General features: G+C 36.8%; 1 protein-coding gene across 6 annotated transcripts in view; it reads left to right on the top strand.

The window, feature by feature from the left end:
- PPP2R3A (protein phosphatase 2 regulatory subunit B''alpha) overlaps positions 1 to 21456 on the top strand; it is a 152627-nt gene that overhangs the window by 73696 nt on the left and 57475 nt on the right. For all 6 annotated transcript variants that reach the window (XM_054700811.1, XM_037525936.2, XM_054700810.1 and 3 more), the window contains 3 exons: positions 5753 to 5856; positions 12691 to 12793; positions 20564 to 20638. In XM_054700811.1, the coding sequence (XP_054556786.1) occupies positions 5753 to 5856; positions 12691 to 12793; positions 20564 to 20638 (282 nt within the window). The remainder of the gene's footprint in view (positions 1 to 5752; positions 5857 to 12690; positions 12794 to 20563; positions 20639 to 21456) is intronic.

Here is a 21456-nt window from a genome sequence, read left to right as displayed (position 1 = left end):
AAAATTTCCCTTGTGTTGAATACAAATCTCTTTTTTTGTTCTTACCTATTGATCATAACTCTTTGCCCTGAAGCTAGACAAGGAACCATTAGGCCAGCTGAATACTATAATTCTATTCAGAAATAAATGGATTTGTCACTAGGAAGTGAGTCTTTAATACTTTACAATATATCCAACAGTTTCTAATTTAAGATCTTAGCTCTTAATTCCAGAACTACTGTGACACCTTGAGTAACTGCATTCTACCACCTCCAGCCTCCTCCTAGAAGAATTAATACTGAGCAAAACCATCAGATTAGATTTGATCTTGATAATCCCCAGCTGAGCAGTATTCAGGGATTCCTGCCATATAGCTGTGCTTTGTTTAGGTTTTGTTTCTATGTTGTGTGTATCATGAAGAGTCAGAGCATACCTCAAAGAGTTGGCAGTGGTTTCAAGCTGTGCTTCAAGAAGCAGAGGGTTGTAGTAAGCTAAGGACTGTGTGTGGGCCAGTGGGAAACCCAGCAGGAGCTCCCAAGATGCCACACATATTTCCACTTGGATAGACTCCCCTGTTTTCATGAATAATATGTAAGAGTTTGAAAACTACTGATTTTTCAGGATAAAACCCAAACTAATATTCCCGGCTGCCTAACCCACTTGCCCTCTCATGGGCACATGTGTGCATTTGGGCACTCATAGTTCTCCCCTACAATATGGACTTCCAGGTCCTGCCACCCCATCTGCCAACCTGTTAAGATCTAACTTCCATCATGTCTTTAGGGAAGTCCCTGTACTCCCAGTTCAGTCATGCTGTGTCCTTCCTCTAACCTCACATTCGTCATTGTTGTTGAATGAATTACAAGTATTTTTTTAAAGATTTATTTATTTATGCATACAAGAGCTGGGGTGCATGCCAGAGATGGGGGTGGTTGAGAGGATTCATCAGAGACTGAGTGGGTAGCAGAACAGGCAGATTGACTGAAATACACTGCTGGGGGTAGCAGCGGTTGAGACAGGAGAGGTCTGTACCATGTGGGTCACCTCCCTGGCTGGGGCTTGAACTTGTGCCAGAGTGGCTGCAGATAGCTTCATAGTGCTGTGTCTTAACCCCTTGCGCCAGCAGAGAAGGTCCCAAGTAGAGTGATTTTAAAGAAAATAAAGAATTCCTTCTTTTAGTCTCCCTTTTTGCACCCTCCCCCCATCATGTAACTTTCTTGTTGATCCCTTAGATGTTTTTGATGATAACAGTTCCATTCCAGAAATAAGAACTCACCTGTTCACACTTTGTATTAAATATGAAGAAACTCAGTCCCGCAAGTACTTACCTGAAGTCACAGAACTGGTTCATGTCAGGAAACATCTTCTAAGTCCTGGCATCATGCTCTTTTCCACCATGTGTTATCTTCTTTGAACAATGGCTACGTATCATTAGCTAACTGTCAATCATTATCTGCCCAAATAATTTATGTATTTTTTCAGCACATTGGCATTTTCTTGCCCAAATCTTTGAAAGATGATTATCTCAACCAAGATGGTAAATTAAATGGACTTGAACTTTGAAGCTAAATCCACTTTTGCAAAGATGAATGAAACCAGCATTTGGGGATAACAGGTTAATGGCACAAATGCCAAATAGGGTGTTTCCAAATTAAGGAACATGCTAGCTCCCCAGAGCTGTGTTGGGCTCACAAAATGATTAGTGCCTCACTGCCACAGACCTGCAGTCTGCTCTGTGTTAAATTCAGCAGTGGACCTTCCTCTGAATACTAGCAACCCCTGACTGAGGAGGCCATTGTCCTTGAAACTTTTTGCCATCCTGCTTCCACCCTCCTACTCTGATCCTCCCACTTCTGTGTCATTGATAGTCCTACCCTGCTCCACAGTTCACAGGCCTGACACTCAACAGATTCAGTGAGAGAAGAGCAGAAAGCCTAAGGACTTCAAAGACAGTCAAGGGAATGCGGTAAAGCTTGTAGTCAAAGCAGGTAAGGGAGTTATGCTTGCTGGAAAGTTAGAGGAATACAGTGAGGATCAGTTTATATATGGCATTAGGAAAAACTGCCAGTGTTGTAGCTGACAACATAGAGAAGTATAAAAAGAAAATTCACTAGGGGCCTCGCTGGTGGCGTAAGGGGTTAAGAACCGCACTGTGAAGCAATACGCATCCTCTGCAGCACGAGTTTGATCCCCGGCCAGGAAGGGAGCAACCTACATGGTGCAGCAGACCTCTCCTGACTCGCCCGCTGCTCCCCTCAGCAGTGTATTTCAGTCTGCCTGTCTGTTCTGTTCCCTACTCTGTCTCTGGTGAATCCTCTCACCCCCCCGCATTTCTGGCCTGTGCCCCAGCTCTTGTATGCATAAATAAATAAAAGAAAATAAAAAGAAAATTCACCATACTAATAGTCATTTACATACCAGTTTACTGTTTTATACCTGATCATCATGTGGCACAGTAGCCAGTATACATACATACGTACATAGCCAGTTTATATATACATACATATATTTATACATATATATTTATACATATATCTCTGATTAACTTGTCCGAACTGTACTTGACCCTGAATTCTGTTCTGTTGGCATCTGATGGATGCCAAGCATTTGTTGGACCTTAGACCTTAGTTCTCAACTCATATAGCAAGGTAAATTGCTCACCTTTTGAAAATTAATACTGGTATTGCATATAAACCTGAGATTATGTATAATGACCTCAGAAAATATCAAGTATATTGGTTCTGTTTTGGATTTCTATATCAGCTCATTCTATTGGATTTTACCTCTTTATTCTTAAAGCCGTTTGTTTTAAAAATTCATTTAATCATGTCTCCAGTTAGCTAATCCAACTTTAACTTGACTATGGCAGTCTATTAGCACTCAATAAGTCACCCTTATTTTCAGCCATTCTTTACTAAACAGGTTAGTCTTCCTTGCCACTAGGCAGTGAACTCTGTGCCTGCAGAGCTTGCACTTTGTGTACTTGTGTTCTCATAATAGTTTGGCATAGGAAAGGGGCAAGAAAGACCATGTTAAAAGGGGTGATGATGAGAGAAGTTGTTGGAGCAATTAGTGAACATTTTTATGGATTGCTGTAGTTTATAACACTATCTGGAAGGCCTGCTTGAGCTGCTGTCTGCCCCCAGTGATTCTTAAGTGTTGCTGTAAATACTTGGATCCATTTCTTCAGTGCAAGGAAGACTCCGTGTTTATGAAATCAACACTTAGCACATCTTAACCCATCATTTATGTGGCCTTTAAACGTAGCCTCTCTGTATCTGAATTTCTTTGTCTGCAGAAAGGGATAAAATACCTACCCACTTCTGCATGGAAATCATGTAAGGGCCAAATGAAATCACAGTTGTGAGACATTTTAAAGAATTTTACATGAGTAATCATTTCCACCTCTGTCATTAGACAACCTTGCTTTTGGTTGTTTATATTACTGGGGCAGTCTTAGATCAAATTATAACTATCATACACTAACTCTTGCCTCTTCCTCTAAACCTGTTTCCTGCCTCGTTTTCTGCATCTCCCTGAAATTTGTCATCCATTTGTTTCCTTTGTAAAAAGTCTTAATGCTGACTTGTTCTCACCACAGTTTTTAAACTCTTTTGCCTTCAGATTAATATTATTCACATTTTTAGATTCTTATTCATTTCACTCCTTTATCTTAATTATTTATTTTTAAGATGTCAGCCAGCCATATATATTTTTTAATAATTGAAATGTAATATCTGTAGCCCTTGATATCCACTACCGTTCCCATTTTTTTTATTTCGCATGTCCTCCAAGGGCCTGAATGCCATCATACTCCTTAACACTCAGTACTCAGGATACCCAGCTGGGAAAAATAGGTCAGCCCTTCCCAATCTACTTCAAAACAGCCATTCTGTACCTTATCTCTTAAGATTTTTGCCTTTGGGTCATAATTTGTAAGTGTTAATCTCTCAATGATTCTCTACTTAACAAGCATGGTAAAATGAGTCTTCTAGAGAAAAGACCAATAATTCAAGGGAATGCAAATTTAACAGTGAAAGTAGCCCCATGGGAGGTGGTAATAAGTACATTGCCCCTGGAAGTGTTTCTGCTGAGGCTGGTTGAGCTAGACAATTCAGGATCCCTTCTAGTTCTGAAACACTCATGAGTGACTCTGACGGTGGGAGTTTTAAGCACTTTGCCAAGCCAGTTCTGAGCTCTTCCAGTACATTCCCTCTCATTGGCTCTGCATGCCTAGCTCCATAATACAGACTATTCTTTCAGCTTTCTCAACAGTTGCCAATAGCCTGTCACATCTAAGAGCATTTCCTTGGCAAACCACCATTCTGCATGAAAAGAAGGATTGGAATTGGGGAAAGTGAATTTGATAGTGTACCAACCAAAGTATGTTAATTGTGAGCTTTGTACATTGGCAGTCATAACTTACACAATAAACAACATCCATTTGGTTGCTAAGCAACACCTTTTCCTCATTCTTGACCTCAGTGCAAGTATTTGACCTCTAAACTTAAAAAATCTTAAATTCCACCCTGCTTGTAGAACATGCTTTAGGGAGCTGCCTCTTATTTCAGCCATATACTTACCTCCTTTGGTTTGAATGTTACCTTCCAGATACTCCTCTCTAAGCATGGGCCAACCCAGTAGCCTTGTGGTTTGTCAGAGTAACTAATCTCAGACGAGGGCTTCCATCATCAGGCTTCTGCAGGTATCCCCCATGCACTTAGGCTTCATATCAGGAACACCTTCACCTGAACCTAATGCGGACTGACTTCTAGTCAGCTTGCAAAGGAAAAGCTTCCCTTATCTAATATGAATTTGATAAAGATACAGTTATCTTTATCTCATGACAAAATGTGACTCTTAGAAGAGTTCCAGATTTAGTATTATGTTTTACATCTATATACAAAATTGGGAACATTTGGAGACTTTCTTTGCTAATATTTAGTTATTATTAGTTAGAGAGAAGGATCTTCCCTCTAGGAAAAAGGCAGGTAAATTTAGTAAACAAATACTCTTTGTTATGAGAGTGTAAGAATATTTTTTTCATTGAAATGAGGAGCTTTTTAGTGATGGGATGAAAAATCAATAGCTTTTAGGATATTTTAATTATTTTATATTCATCCCCAGTTTCTTCCTTAAGGATTTTATAATATATAGTCATGATTTTTCTGACAACCCTATAAATAAATGGTAGCATTTTGATTTTTACCTAAGTTGTAACCATTTAAATAGATTTAATAGCTGTTTTCTTGAACAGATTAGGCTTTTCTCTTTCTTCTTGAACCTGCGACGTAATGAAATAATAGGCAAAGGAGAGAGAGAGAGCGATAGATGGTAGAATTATAAGCGACAAGTGATGGAGTAATAATGGTGACAGAATGAAACAAGGGCATATACAACCAGGACGTTCAGTCATTTCTTTTCCTTTCTAAAAGACAGACCAAAAAAAACAAAATAAAATAAAAAATAAAAGATAGACCATTAGTGAATAATAGTGTTAGGAAAAGAGATTGGCTGCTTTAGCTATCAGGATAGAGAAAAGAAACATCATTATAAATGAACTTGGAGAAAAGTAAATGGATTTTCATTTTCTTCATTAAACATGTAATCTGCTTATTTTGTCCCCCGTGTCTCTTAATCTGCCCTAACTGATATATTCTCTTGTGTTCTAGTTTTGTTATGATGTGACGGGTAAAATCCACAAAGGTCCTTTCTTGGCATGTCATGTCTTTCCTAGACCTTGGCTTACATTGTATTTGTATTTCATTTGCAGGTCTGTGGCTGTCCTCTCTATTGGAAAGCCCCCATGTTTAGGGCTGCAGGGGGAGAGAGCACAGGATTTGTGTCAGCACAGTCTTTCATTGCCATGTGGAGAAAGTGAGTATCTAAACAGACTCTCAGGAGGTCAAACAATTATATGGTCTGTATGACATGCTTTATAAAAGTCACACTTTTGTTGGGGGCAAAGGATGTACTGAACGAACTCCAGAAACAGGTTTTATAGACCCCATCCCCACCTGAGACCAAAGAGACCCAAGACACCAAGGACTACAAATCCAATAATGTTAGCACCACTGAAGGGAGGATTGCTGGGAACTAAGTGTGGAGTTAAGCAGCCAGGTTCGGTACATAACCAGACATGTGTGTCTTGGGGCCCTTGGTTTTTTGCTGATTTTCAGCATGCTAATGGGGTCCCAGCTTAGCAGAACTGGTAGGACACACTTAATCAATTTATCTCTCTCTTTTTCTTCCTGAGTCATTCATTTCTTCATTTCCCCTTTTTTGCATAAACCCTTTATTAACCTTTTTGGTGTGCCTGCAGTTGGGTCTCATTATAAGTCCCTTTTAAGCACGTGGGTGAGGCCCCACAATCAGGCAACCCATTTCACATTGGGGTTGCATTGTAACACCTTGAGTCGTTTATTAATTTCCCCTTTATCCTAGTGTTTCAGTAAGTAAAATTCAGTGATTACAAACCATTTTTACCCACACACAAATTGCAACCTCTGCAGCACAAGTTTGATCCCCAGAGTTCGAACTCCAGCTGGCCAGGGAGCAACCCACATGGCACAGCAGACCTCTCTCTCCTGTGTCGCCCGCTGCTCCCCTCAGCAGTGTATTTCAGTAGATCTGCCTCTTCTAGTCTCCACTCTGTCTCTGATGAATCCTCTCACCCCCACACCTCTGGCCTGTACCCCAGCTCTTGTATGCATAAATAAATCTTAAAAAAATAATACCACTTTCTTAGTTTTACTTGGTAAATTTAGGTCTGAGGGTTTGACTCCAGTAGTAGTGACATAAAGGTAAAAATTCTCTAAGGACCGCAAACCTCATGGGTCACGTGAAAAACATAGCTTCTGTTCTAAATGATCACATTTAGAATTATAGCTAGTTGATTTATTAAAAATAATGGAACTTTAATAGATGTTAATCATTATTTTTTGAAAGCTCCAGTTGAGGAAAGGAGGAATGATATCTTTATGAAGAGACTTCTGTATTTTAAAATTCTGACGAGTGTTCTTGAACTCAAACCCAGCTTTCTTCTTCCTTTTCTTTTTTTCTCCCTTTTTTCTTCTTTAGGAGTTATTTCTTAATATATTTGCTTCTTCTACCACTTTTAACTGATTAGTCTTCTTTACGTATGTTCTTCTCATCTTTTCTTGGGTAGATACCCTTCCTGGTAAACTATTGGGAAAATATCATTTACCTATCTTCATTATTTAAAATCAACATCTAGTAGCAGCAAAATACAGCTTACAAATTCCTTCTAATCCCTTCATGCTACCTTAAATCCCTTTAATAGTACGATGTTTAAGAACATAATAGATGACCAGTAAGTGTATTCTTTTTTGACAAATCTGGCAGTGAATTGCATAAGGTCTATATGCATTTCATTAAAACTAAAATGATCAGAATTTATGTGAACCTCCCAATTAATGGACTTCTTTTAAAGAACCTCAACAAAGCTCAAAGTTACCAAGGCTTCATGTCTTCCAGGTGGATTTTAGTCATTCTGTTATAGCGACAGTTGTAGTTGTCTAAAACCGAGAACTAAAAGGGCCCTGGGAGGATTATTCCTCAACACCATTAGGATGGCACTCCAAAGTCAGTCTGTGGTCAGCATTCCATAGCAAACACAAATCATAAGCATAAAAATCAAAGAAATATCTTTTTTTTTTTTTAATGTGTGGGTAAACAGTCAAAGTACGGGATTTCCTTGAAGACTAGAAATAGAAGAGGAAAAAAAGCACTAAATAACAGGCGTAAACCAGCAAAGGAATTAGCATTTGCCTTTGGAGTGTTTATCATTGGTATTTCTGGCAACCTAGAACCCAAGGGAAGGAAATAAACCACTGGGCTTGAACCGTAGGGAGGTCAGCTTGTATTCCCTCTCTCTTCCAACCAGGAAAGTCAGGGTTCCAGGGTCCTATTGTCTATTATTAATTATTGTTATTATTATTATTATTATTACTACTACTTTAAATCAGCCTATAATAGTAGTGGAATTCAATTTGGAATGTGCAGATGGTCTAGCTTTTATTCACCTAGATTCTTTCAGGTGCCAGGCCCTGAGAAGATCTCAGTTGGAGTATAAACCGGGGGTAAAAAGAATAGGGGTATTGCACAGCTCTTGTCAGGTATCTTTAGCCATTCAGTTGAGCATTATTGGCAAAAACCTCTTAATAATATGGAAAAGCTGCAAGAAGTGAATTAGGATTGGTTAACAGAGAATTTTAAATAAGTTGGGAGATTGAAAAAAGGAAATAGTCTATTCTGTAAGAGAGTAAAGCCTGAGGGAAGAGGTATTAGCTGCTTATTTCCTATTATTTTGAATATTCTAGGAACTAGCATTTGTGAGCCTGAGGCTGATTATACCAAAAGAAAGTTAGTATCCAACTTGATTTACCTACAATTAATTGCATAATATTGAGAAGAGTAACAGCCAGTTATTTTAAGACCGTGTGTCATTGGGAAAGGGTAGACATTTATGTTTGTGGATATCAGCAGCCACAACAGCTTTATTTCTTTATTAAGATTAACCAAGTTAATTTTATCTCTAAGGGAAATAGACCTCTGCAAAAAGCAAAAAGGGGGAAAAAGATCCGAAACACAAGTCTTGATTTTAAGAAATGGCTTATGAAGTTATATAGCATGAGCAACTTCTTTGTCTTTTTTCATTTAAAAAAAAAAAAAATCTATGATGAAAATAAGCCTGCAATAATCATCTGGTGTTAGGGCCAGGTACTAAAATGGTTGGAGCACCCTCTAGTGGGAACTCCTCTCTGAGCTCTTAAAACATCTTTTAAAAATCACAGTGCTTTTATGTATGGCTATTTTGGGAGACTGAGCGGCTAAGTGTGATGGTTTGAGTTTCCACACTGACCTTAATGAAAACAGGTGTTTACTTTCATAATTTTTTTACAAATTGTATAAAGTGACTTGAGCCCAAGTATAATTTAAAACTTTTAAAGTACAAAAAATAACGGACAGATGACACAGAATTAAAACATATATATGTGCATGCTGACTTGCTCCTCTTAATAATGTTTTATATAATATTGACAAATAAAGTCAAATACAAAATTCAAAGCCTACAGGAAATAATTTCTCTCCTGTCTAATTATTCATGGATGGAGGCATCATAGATCTCCAAGTGGCTTGAGGATAAACCACCATTAAGGGCTCTTGTTTCCTGCCTGTGCTCGTCCTCCATTCCTTACTTACTCCATTCCTTACTCCATTCCTTACTTGTGCTCGTCCTCCATTCCTTACTGCTTATTTCATATCTGTACTTTGACATCTATTTTTCTTACAATCAGGATATTTTTAGGGGAAAAACATTGTTCTGCAGCTTTTTTTGTCTAAGTTCCTGGAGTGCCAGCTTTGTAGCAGAGCTCCTCATTCAGTCATACTGCTCCAGCTTTATCAAAATTTACTTCCTCTTATATTTTCATGTCAACGTGTCACTTGTCCATTAACAAAGCAATATTTTATTAAGAGCTCTGGAAGATACCACCTTAGAATAGCTATGTTTACTCCTCTTCTCCAGCTTTCATGGCTTTTATTATCACCTTTTCTCCTGCCATGTAGAGCTCACTGGCCACTAGCAATGACTGAAAATTCACTATTTCTTTCTATTTCATGCTTCTGATAGCAAAAAGCTATAGCCAGTTTAATGTTTTCCTCTCAGAATATCTCAGCATCACATCACATCTTTGTGGTTTTGCTTTAGTAGTGCTATCCTTTCTCTTTTCATATAGGGGAGGGAATAGCTCCTTTCATATAGGGGAGGGAATAGCTTTGTGGTAGATGGTGATTGGATATTTAATTGGTGGGTTATTTTGTGAAATATACAGTTGCTGAACTTGAAACCTATACAGTATTGTAAACTAATACTCCCTCAATAAAAACGAAAAGAAAGTGCTCCTTTCCAGGGACCACGACCCTTTTGTTGGGATCATCCTACCCATTCTCTAATTCTCAGAGGTTGTTCCCATCACCACCTATTGCACTGATCATTTTCTGAAATACACATTTATTTAACATTAAGCATTTTGAAGAATGATAAGGAGAATAAATATAAAAATCATACAATAGCTTTAATAATCACAAATGAAGTCAGTTAAGTACACATCCATTTTTCAGAGCACAAACATTTTTTGAAAATCAATGTGAAAATCACTATGCTGGATGCAAAGGAAAAAGAGCTATAACTTTGCCTACCCTTTAAGTGCCCGAGAGATAAAAGAAAGTAAACAGTACAATAGTATATATATATATATGAAGTAGTACCAAGATCAGTAAGGAATTTAGTTGTCAGAGAATGCTTTCTGGAAAAGGTAGTTATTAGCTGGATCATAAACAATAGCCAGCACTTAGAAAGCAAAATTAGGAGGGATGATACTCTAGGGGAGTAGAACAATTTGAGAAATGGCACAGAGGCAAGAATGCACATGACATTTAGAAAATAGTGGGTCATTGTTGTCCAGAGTAAATGTTTTGCTTAGCAAAATAGTGAGGTAGGTAGGTAGGCAAACTCAAGCCTAATTACAGATGGCTTAAATGTCCGACTTAGGCATTCAGACTTACTCTGATAGAAATGATAGAAAGTTACTGAACATGTTTGAATGAGGGAAAATATCAGTGAATGTTTTCAAATGATGTACTGTCTGTGATAAATATAAGGTTGGATGAGCAAAGCCTGTTGTTATGCTATTATTTCAGCCTCAGCATGAAATAAAATGACCCTGGACTAGATCATACAGTGGAAATACAAAAGTTGAATGGTGTGAAACATTTTGAGGACTCCTCAGGACTCCTGTATTCCAAGCACCTAGTGGTCAAACTAGAAACCTGGGAGTCTTCGTGAACTTCCCCTTTCTTTTCACTCCTTACACTTATCAACTACCACATCCTTTCAACCAAAATGACCCCTTTCTCTCCCTCTCCCATTGTCAGTCTCCACATTTAGGACCCTGGTTTCATATTTACTTGGTATTTCTGAGGAAAACACACACACACATATGATCATGTCACTATCCAAGTAAAAATTCTTCTGTGGAGAAGGCTAAAGTCCAGGTTCTTGACTTCCTTTAAAGGGCCTCTAGGATCTGCTCCTGCATGCCCATGTCCCCTTCTCTTACCACCCCAGCACTAGTAGTTGACGAGGTATTCCATGCACTCTTACACCAGTTATTTGTACATATAACCCCTTTGACCCACAGCACCCTTCATTCTACTTCACCTTTTCAAAAAATCTCACAGGCCCCCATGTGTCCTTCCATGACACCCTGTGTTTATTGCTTCTGTCATACTTGTCACACAGTAGTATAATCTTATCTGTGTGGTGCTTTCACTAGACTATAAGCTCACAAGGAATAAAGTCCCTTATTTTTGTTTTTATCCCAGGTATCATCAAGGCATAGTACCTGGTACACAGTTAACATTTAATAAATGATTAGGAAAGGAAAACAAGAAAATCTAGAGACTAATTGAATATGGAAAAAATAATGAAGAGAAATGAACTTAAAATGACTTCAAAATTTCAAGTGCAGTTTACTCAGGATGATACCACCATTAACAAAAATAGCTGTCCATAAAAAGTACTGACTTTCAGGACCTCCCCAGTGGTGCAGTGGTTGAGTGCTGCACTGCAAAGCAGTCCACAGCCTCTGCAGCACCGGTTCAATTCCCCACTGGCCAGAGAGAACCCCACATGGCGCAGCAGACCTCTCCTGCCTCACCCACTGTGCCCCTCAGCAGTGTATTTTACTCAGTTTGCCTGTTCTGCTCCCCGCTCTGGCTCTGGCGAATTCTCACCCTCCTGCACCTCTGACCTGTACCCCAGTTCTTGTATAAAATAAATAAATAAATCTTTAAAAAAAAAAAAATTCTGACTTTCAGAGAAAAATTTTAACTTTAGTTTTTAATATTTTGACTTTGCTATCAGAGTATAATGTCCAAGTAGAAATGTCCAGTAAACGCTGGACATAAGGAATTCTTGGAGCTCAAAGACTTAATATGCTTTTTTTTTTTTTAATCTGTTCTTTCAAAGTCTATTTCAAAAGCCTCCTATCACAGTAACCTATCTGATGTGTCAGTAGGTAGGTAGCTCTGGAGATCTGGTTCCAGATGTCCTGTGCTAAACATGAATGGACATCCTCCCTTAACTATATTTTTACCACATTCATTCAGTTGAATTTGTGGTCTGTCTCAAAAGCACAAATAATACCATCTTATTGGTTAAGTTTTTGTTAAGATTTTTTTGACAAAATCAAGAACATGAGAAAATTATTTTTAACCACTGAAAAGAGAGCTCCTAATTTTTTATATCTAAATGCCCTTCAAGTTAAAATTATCAACTATTGGGCCTGCCCGGTGGCACAGCGGTTGAGCGCTGGGCTGCGAAGCTGCCCGCAGCCTCTGCAGCGCTGGTTCTATCCCCGGCCACCGGGCGAGGGTCCCACATGGCACGCAGACCTCTCCTGCCGCCCGCTGCTCCCCTCAGCAATGTATTTCGTCAGTCTGCCTGTTCTGTTCTCTGCAATGTTCTGATGAATTCTCTCGCCCTCCCACACTTCTGACTGTTCCCAGTGCTTGTATAAATAAATAAATAAATCTTTAAAAAAAAAATATCAACTACTGATATTGTAGTCATTGTAGTCATTGTTCACAGTAGCCAATCTTCCTAAACAGTTATTTCTTTTATAGGTTGCTGAATAGCCATCATGATGATGCCTCTAAATTTATCTGTCTTCTAGCAAAGCCCAGCTGCAGCTTTCTAGAACAAGAGGATTTTATCCCTTTACTTCAGGTAATTTTCATTTCTTTTAAAAATAGGTTTCACTTTTAGAGTTACAGGTTTTAATTATTTTTTCAAATATAAGATATGTCAATTGAGCTACAGAAGTCTAGAGATCATATTTCTACAAGAGAGAGTTTTAAGCTTATTTAAGCAGCAAATATTTTTGTTAAATAAAAATCTAACACAGAACTGGTAGGATAAAACAGGGCAATTCCCATTAAAGCTGAGAAGGACCACTCCAGCTCTCCCTCACCCACCACATAATCACTGAAGCACCTTCTAAAACCAGGCTTAGTAATCTGTTGTTAAGATGAAAGAAAAAGAACCCACTGGGACTATTTATATTTAGGCCTTCCAACAAGAACGAGTTACATACCAGTATTGTATCTATTTTTACCATACAATCTTGATAGCACAATATATTTGCTTATTAAAATTTTTAATTTCATGTATATTCAGTTTTCTTAAGCAGATAACAAATTCATTTGAAAGTCAAATATGCCTTTGATTTCTGGTGTACACCATACACCATTGTATACCATATCCTAAGGACACAGAATTTCTGTGTTTGGGACTCTCCTAGACCTTTCCCTAAGCATTTATATTTTAGCTGGTCCTGATTTGTGTTCTTTATTATAGAATATCAACCACAAGATAGCACTTTCTTCAGTTCTGTGGGAAGTTTAAGCAAACTGCTAAACCTGGGGCATAATGGGATTCCTCACATATATAATCAATCAGTCAGAAGTGTAGATGGCCTGGAAACCATAGAGTTCAGCTGATTGCTGAAGTGAGAGGAGGCTTGTGGAGGACTGTGCCCTTAACCTGTGAAATCTGCATTAACTCTGGTTAATGCTAGAGTTTCATTTCAGGGGCATAGAAAAATGAGTTGAACATGTGCCTAAATTTTTCTGTGTCTAATAAAAACTATATACCCCACTAACCCAAGGTCTCAATAAGCCTAAAGTACAAGAAGCACAAAGAAAACTATACACATCACAATAAAATGACTGAAAACCAATAATAAAAAGCAAGTTTAAAATGCTGCCAGAGAAAATAGTTACATTTCAGAGTGAAACAAAGATAAACAAGATAGCAGACTTCATGTTGGAAACAGTCCAACCCAGAAGACAATGGAGCAACATCATTAAAGTGTTGGAAGAAAAGAGCTATCAACCCAGCATACTATATCCAGTAAAAACATCTTTTAAAAAAATGAAGATTTTTTTTTTTAATGGAAATAGTATTTTTGCTTTTATGGAAAGAAGTAGTCACCAACAGAAATCCACTACCAGAAATTTTTTTTAAGTTGCTTAAGCAAGGAAGAAAATAATACCAAATTGAAATACAAATCTATACAAAGGAATAAAGAGCTCCAGAAATGGTAACTACATGGATAAATATGTATAATTTATTATTCTGATCTCCTTAAAAAAAAATTACTTTCTAAACAAAGCTATCAACAGTGTATTGTGGTGTTTAGTACATGTGTTTAAGTATAATTTGAAAACAGTAACATAAAGGATAGAAAGAGAAAAATGGAAATGGGAAGTGTCCTGTTGTATGGTTTACATATAATCCATGAAGTGAAAAGTAGATAGTAGTAAGTTTAAAATGCATGAGGTAACCTATGATCTGACTGCTAAAAGAACAGAGTTTTAGCCAATAAGCAAAAAAAAAAAAAAAAGAAAGTAGGAAGATCATAAAGAATATTCAGTTAACCTAAAAGAAGACAGAAAAGAAAGGGAAAAAAGGAACAAAGAATAGATAGGACAAATAGCAAGATGATAGGCTTAAACCTAACCATATCAATATTCACATTAAATATAAGTGATATAAATATCCTCAGAACATAAAAATTAGACCAAAGAAAGCAAAACCCAAATATATACTGCCAGAAAGAAATGTATTGTAATTATAGACACAACTAGGTTAAAAGTATAAAAGAAGAAAAAAAATTATGTCACGTTAACATTAATTGAAAGAAAGCTTACAAATAAATAGAAAGATATTCCATGTTTATGAGTTGAGAGACTTACAATTATAAAATACCCATACTACCAAGAACAATCTATAGATTCATTGTGAGCTCTATCAAAATCCCAGTGGCCCCTTCCCACAGCCCCTGGCAACCACCATTCTGTTCTTAGCTTCTATGAGTTTGACTATTTTAATACCTCAAATAAGTGGAATCATGGTGATATTGTTTGATGCGCTTAGTTTCAGTTATTCAAGATAGATAAGTTCTAAAGTTCTACTGTACAACATAATGCCTATAGTTAACAGTACATTTGGAAATGTGTTCAGGGTAGATCTCACGTTAAGAATTCTTACCAAAAACAGACAAAAGTACAAGGAAACTGTTAGCAGTGTTGGATATGTCTATCATCTTTATTGTGGTGAGGTTTTCCATATGTCCAAACTCATCAAAATGAATATATTAAAGATGTGCCTTTTTTTCCTTTGTTATCCAGTAAATACTTTAGTAAAGCTGTTTAAAAAATAGTATTTTTTACAGAGATAGAAAAAAAATCCTAAGATTTAAAGGACTTGGAATAGCCAAAACCATTCCTAAGAAAGAATAAAGCCAGAAGGCTCACACTTCCTGACTTCAAAATGCATATTACAAAGCTTATAGCAATCAAAACACTATGGTACTAGCATACTAACAAACATAAAGACCAACTGAATGGATTTTAAAGCCCAGAAATAAATTTTTGTCTGTATGGGCAAATGATCCTCAATGGCTGCCAAGATTACACAGTGGTAAAGGATTATCCAACAAGCAGTTTGGGGTAAACTGGATATACATATGCAAAAGAATGAAATGAGCCTCTTTTTTTAACCATATATAAAAATTAACTCAAAATAGATTAAAAATTTAAGCATAAGACCTGAAATAATAAAATTCCTAGAAGAAAATAGGGAAAACTTCGTGACATTGTGTTTGGCAATGATTTCATACATGTGGCATCAAAATCACAGGCACTAAAAACAAATACAGACAAATAGAACTACATCAAACTTTTAAATTTTTTGTGCCTCAAAGGAGACAGTGAACATAGTAAATAAGAAGCCTACAGAATGGAAAAGTATTTGTAGACATATCTGATATAGGGTTATAAAAATATATAAAAATCTTTTATGACTCAATAATAACAGAAAATAAAAATAAATTTGATTTTAAATGTGTAAAGAACTTGAATAGACATTTCTTCAAAGAAGCTAAAATACTGAATAAACATGAGAAGATGTTTGACATCACTAATGAAGCAGGAAAATGCAAATTAAAGCTACAATTAAATGTCACTATTAAAGTAGGTACTATTTTAAAATAAAAAAAAACAGAAAACAAGTGTTGATGAGGATAGAAAAAATTAGAACACATGTGCTTTTTTGGTGAAAATATAAAATGGTACTGCCACTATGGAAAACAATATGATAGCCCCTTTGAAAATTATAGGGGCACCTTGTGTTCTAGTAATCACACTTCGGGAGACATATATATATATATATATATATATATATATATATATATATGTATGAAAACAGAACTGAAAACAGAATCTCAAATTATTTGCAATCCCATGTTTATTGCCACATTTTCATAATGACAAATAGGTGGAAGCAACCTAAATGTCCATGAATGAATGGATGAATTTAAAAAATGTGTGTGTATCTAATAAGGATATATAAATATGTGTATGTGTGTACATAAACTCATAGAGATGCAGTGTTATACTATTCAGTTGGGGCTTTTTGTTTCCTTGTTTGTTTGCTTTTTAAGTAAAACTCTGGATTCACATATCTGGAGGGTCAAACTGCCAGCTTCTTCTTTCAGCAATGGTGTGAGAACAGAGTGTGAACTGCACCAGTTCTTAAAGAACTGGAAAAAGAACCCCCCCCCAAAAAAAAAGCCAATAGAAGAAAGGAAATAATAAAAATTAAAGCAGAAATAAATGAATAGTAGTTAAGAAAATAATCTAAAATGTCAATGAGCCAAAAATTGTTTCTTCGAAAAAATAAAATAGACAAACATCTAGCCAGGCTCACAAAGAAAAAAACAGGAGAAAACAAAAATAAGGAGAAAGTACAACAGGCACAGCAGAAATCAAAAGAATAATCAGAGATTACTATGAACAGTTATATGCAAACAAGTTCAACAATCTAGAAGATATGGACAAATTCCTACAACTTTATCATCATCCAAAGCTAGATAAAGAACAAATAGAACATCTAAACCTAAACAGACCAATTACAAGCAGTGAAATTGAAACAGTAATCAAAACCCTCCCCAAAAACAAAAGTCCAGGACCAGATGGCTTTACAAATGAATTCTACCAAACATTCGGAAACGAACTTGCCTATCCTACACAAACTCTTTCAAAAAATTGAAAAGAAAAGGATACTACCAAGCACGTTTTATGAAGCCAACATTGCACTAATACCAAAACCAAACAAAGAAAACAAAAAAAAAAGAAAACGACAGGCCAGTCTCTCTAATGAACACTGATGCAAAAATCCTCAATAAAATCCTAACCCACAGAATCCAACAATGCATCTAAAAGATAATTCACCATAATCAAGTAGGATTTATTCCAGGGATGCAAGCATGGTTCAACATCAGAAAATCAATTAATGTAATCCAGCACATCAACAATAAGAAAAATAAAAACCATATTTTCATATCAATAGATGCTGAGAAAGCATTCAACAAAGTTCAACATCCATTCATGATAAAGGCCATTGAAATTTTTGAAATAGAAGGAACACATACCTTAACATATTAAAGGCCATATATGACAAGCCCATAGCCAATATCATTCTCAATGGTGAAAAGCTGAAAGCCTTTCCCTTAAGATCTGGAATAAGACAAAAATGTCCACTCTCACCACTGCTCGTCAATATAATACCAGAAGTCCTAGCTGGAGCAATAAGACAAGAAAATGAAAAACAGGGAATCCAAATAGGAAAAGAAAAAGTAAAACTACCGCTGTTTGCAGACAATATGATAATATACAAGTAAAACTATCGCTATTTGCAGACAGTATGGTAATATACATAGAGAAACCCAAAAACTCCACAGAAAAACTAATCAAAATAATCAACCAGTTTAGTAAAGATCAACACACAAAAATCAGTAGCCTTCCTATACGCAAACAATCAATCTGAAGAAGAAGAAATCCAAAAAAACCATTCCTTTTATAATAGAAACAAAAAAAAAATCAAATACTTGGGAATAAACCTAAGAAAAGAGGTGAAGGGCCAATACAAAAACTATAAAACATGTTAAAAGAAATAAAAGAAGACACAGAGAAATGGAAAGACATCCTCTGCTCATGGATTGGAAGAATCAACATTATCAAAATGACCATCCTACCAAGGGCAACCTACAGATTCAATGCTATTCTAATAAAAATTTCAATGACATTCTTCAAAGAAATAGAACAAATATTGATGAAACTCATATGGAGCTACAAAAAAACCTGAATAACCAAAGGTCTCCTGACTAAAGGAAAGGAATGGAGGTATCACACTCCAGACTTCAAACTATACTACAAAGCCATAATAATCAAAACTGCATGGTACTGGAACAAGAACAGACACACAGACCAATGGAATTGAATAGAAAACCCAGAAATAAACCCACAGATTTATGGACAAATAATCTTTGACGAAGGAGCAAAGAATATGCAATGGAACAAGGACAGTTTGTTCAATAAATGGTGCTGGGAAAACTGGACTGCTACATGCCAAAGAATGAAGCTAGACTGTTACCTGATACCATGCACAAAAACCAGCTCAGAATGGATCAAAGAATTAGACATAAGATCTGAAACTATAAAATTTATAGAAGAAATATAGGCAAAACACTACATGACATATGTCTCAGTTACATCTTTAAAGACTCATCACTTAAAGCAAAAAAAGTGAAGGAAAAGATAAACAACTAGGATTACATCAAACTTAAAGCTTCTCTACAACAAAAGAGACACTAACCAAAACAAAGAGACACCACACTGATTGGAAGAAAATTTTTGCACACAATACAACTAATAAGGGATTGATCACAAAGATCTACAATGAGCTCACATGACTCCACAAAAACAAAGTAAATTAATCCAGTCAAAAAATGAGCAGAAGAACTTAAAAGGCACTTCTCCAAAGAGGAAATGTAAAGGGCCAACAGGCATATGAAAAAATGTTCAACATCCCTCATAACCAGGGAAATGCAGATTAAAAACACAATGAGATACCACCTTATATCATTAAGAATGGCACATATCAAAAAAACTAGCAACTACAAATGTTGGCATGTATGTGGTGAAAAAGGAACTCTCCTACACAGCTGGTGGGAATGCAAACTGGTCCAACCACTATGGAAATTGTATGGAGGTTCCTCAGTCTACTAAAAAATGGAGCTACCATATGACCCAGCAATTCCACTCCTAGGGATCTGCCCAAAGGACACAAAAACATTAAATCAAAAGAATCATGCACCCCTTGTTTATTGCAGCACTATTTATTAGGTAAGACTTGGAATCAACCCAAATGCCCAAAAATCAAGAGATGTGGTATATGTATACAATGGAATACTATTCAGCAATCAAAAAAGATAAACTAGGGCCTCCCCTGTTGGCGCAGGCAGTTAAGCGCAGCGCTGTGAAGCTATCCGCAGCCTCTGCAGCGCCAATTTCATCCTGGCTTGCTGGCAAGGGTCCCACATGGCGCGGCAGACCTCTCCTGTCTTGCCCACTGCTCCCCTCAGCAGTGTATTTCGTCAGTCTGCCTGTTCCGTTTCCTGCTGTCTCTGGTGAATCCTCTCACCCTCCCACGCATCTGGCCTGTACCCCAGTTCTTGTATAAATAAATAAATCTTTAAAAACAAAAAAAAGAGGGCCTCCCTGGTGGCGCAGTGGTTGAGTGCTGGGCTGCGAAGCTGCCCGCAGCTTCTGCAGCACTGGTTCGATCCCCGGCCGCAGGCGAGGGTCCCACATGGCACAACAGACCTCTCTTGCTGCGCCTGTTGCTCCCCTCATTAGTATATTTCGTCAGTCTGCCTGTTCTGTTCCCTGCTCTGGCTCTGGTGAATTCTCTCACCCTCCCGTACTTCTGACTGTACCCAGTGCTTGTATAAATAAATAAATCTTTAAAAAAAAAAGATAAACTAATGCCATTTGCAGCAACATGGATGGAACTTGAAAGGATTATGCTTAGTGAAACATTGTAAGAAAAATAAGTAAATAAATAATAATTTTTAAAAAAGAAAATAGAGTTAGCCACACAATTACTTCAGTGGACATTAGCTGTATGACATTAGCTCACACAACTTAACGTAGATCTCAGACTACAATATTTGCCTATATAGTTTGTGACTTTTTAAAAATTATTTCCTATTTTTTAGGATATTAAAGAATCATTCTCATTGGCTTCTATCTGTCATCCTTTCTGTATATTTTTCACTTAGCAACTCCTGCCAGCATCTGTGGAATGAATTTACCTGACATGCCTTTATGTGCTAGAACTATAGCACAAATATAGCTAAATTAACGTTTTAACTTTATGGAAGTGTACTATGCATACAGAAAAAGCACATCTAAGCAAGTATCCTTGTAATAAAACTTGAAGTTAATAAAGTATTAAACCTAATGGGTTTTAAGTGAATGCTCATAATTTGCTCAACTAGCAACTTACTCTACAGGAAGAAAAAAATTCCATAAGTATTTAGGGGTTTTCCTGTATGTTTATTAACTGAGTTTTGGTTTTGATCTTTTTAAGGATGTGGTGGATACACACCCTGGCCTCACGTTCCTGAAAGATGCTCCAGAATTTCATTCCCGCTACATTACCACAGTAGGCTGAGTCCTCTTTTGTCTTAAAATACTCCATAATTGTTCTTTTTTTTTTCATTGCCTAGTATCCAGGCTTTCAGATCTTTATGAAAAAAGTAACACGGGCTATAATGATTATTTTAAGTGGAAGGGGAAAAATACTATAAAATTTATTTAGTTGTTTTGTTATAACATTGGTGAAAAATAAAAACTGACCAACTTTGAATGAATTATATTTTATGACCTGCCTTTTCCCTCTAAGTCATTTTTCTTGTAGTTGCAGTTTCCAAGAACTATGCGTGATGTTAAGTGAGCACTTATTGTAATATAATCATTTTGTATGGGCTTATGAGGTATATATATATCTTTTGCTTTGTCATGTATATTGATGCCCAGTTGATCTTTCACAGCTCTAAATATTACTGAAAAGAATTTTCAGTAGCCTTTCCAGAAAGGGTATTGCCTCAAAGTTAGAACTGGAAATAATAATGAGAAATAGCTTGAATGTAAACAAAAACAAATCATGTAAGAATTTAAAATACCATAATTGCAACCTTCAGTTTTGTGAGATGTTCTCATTCCCTGTTTCCTATGCACAAACTCATTTGATTAGTCAAAAATCATGAATTAGGAGTGAGAGTACTTTCTCTTCCCTGGCACCAAGATTATCTTTGCAGAAATCCCACAGACCAGCCCCAGAACACACCTCACATTCACGGCCGCACTCAAGTGAAACGGCCCATGCTTCTGTCTCAGATCCCTTGTAAACAAGCTAATCTCCTCTGAGGAAGCCTAGAAGGTACTTTTTGCTGGGCATGCATTTATTGGATTCTGTCCGGT

Source organism: Talpa occidentalis, unplaced genomic scaffold (assembly GCF_014898055.3).
Source record: "Talpa occidentalis isolate TD23 unplaced genomic scaffold, MPIMG_talOcc4v2.1 talOcc4.4, whole genome shotgun sequence".
NCBI classification, from domain to species: Eukaryota; Metazoa; Chordata; class Mammalia; order Eulipotyphla; family Talpidae; genus Talpa; species Talpa occidentalis.
The sequence above is the reverse complement of the archived record's forward strand: the minus strand, read 5'-3'. Positions and strand labels throughout refer to the sequence as shown.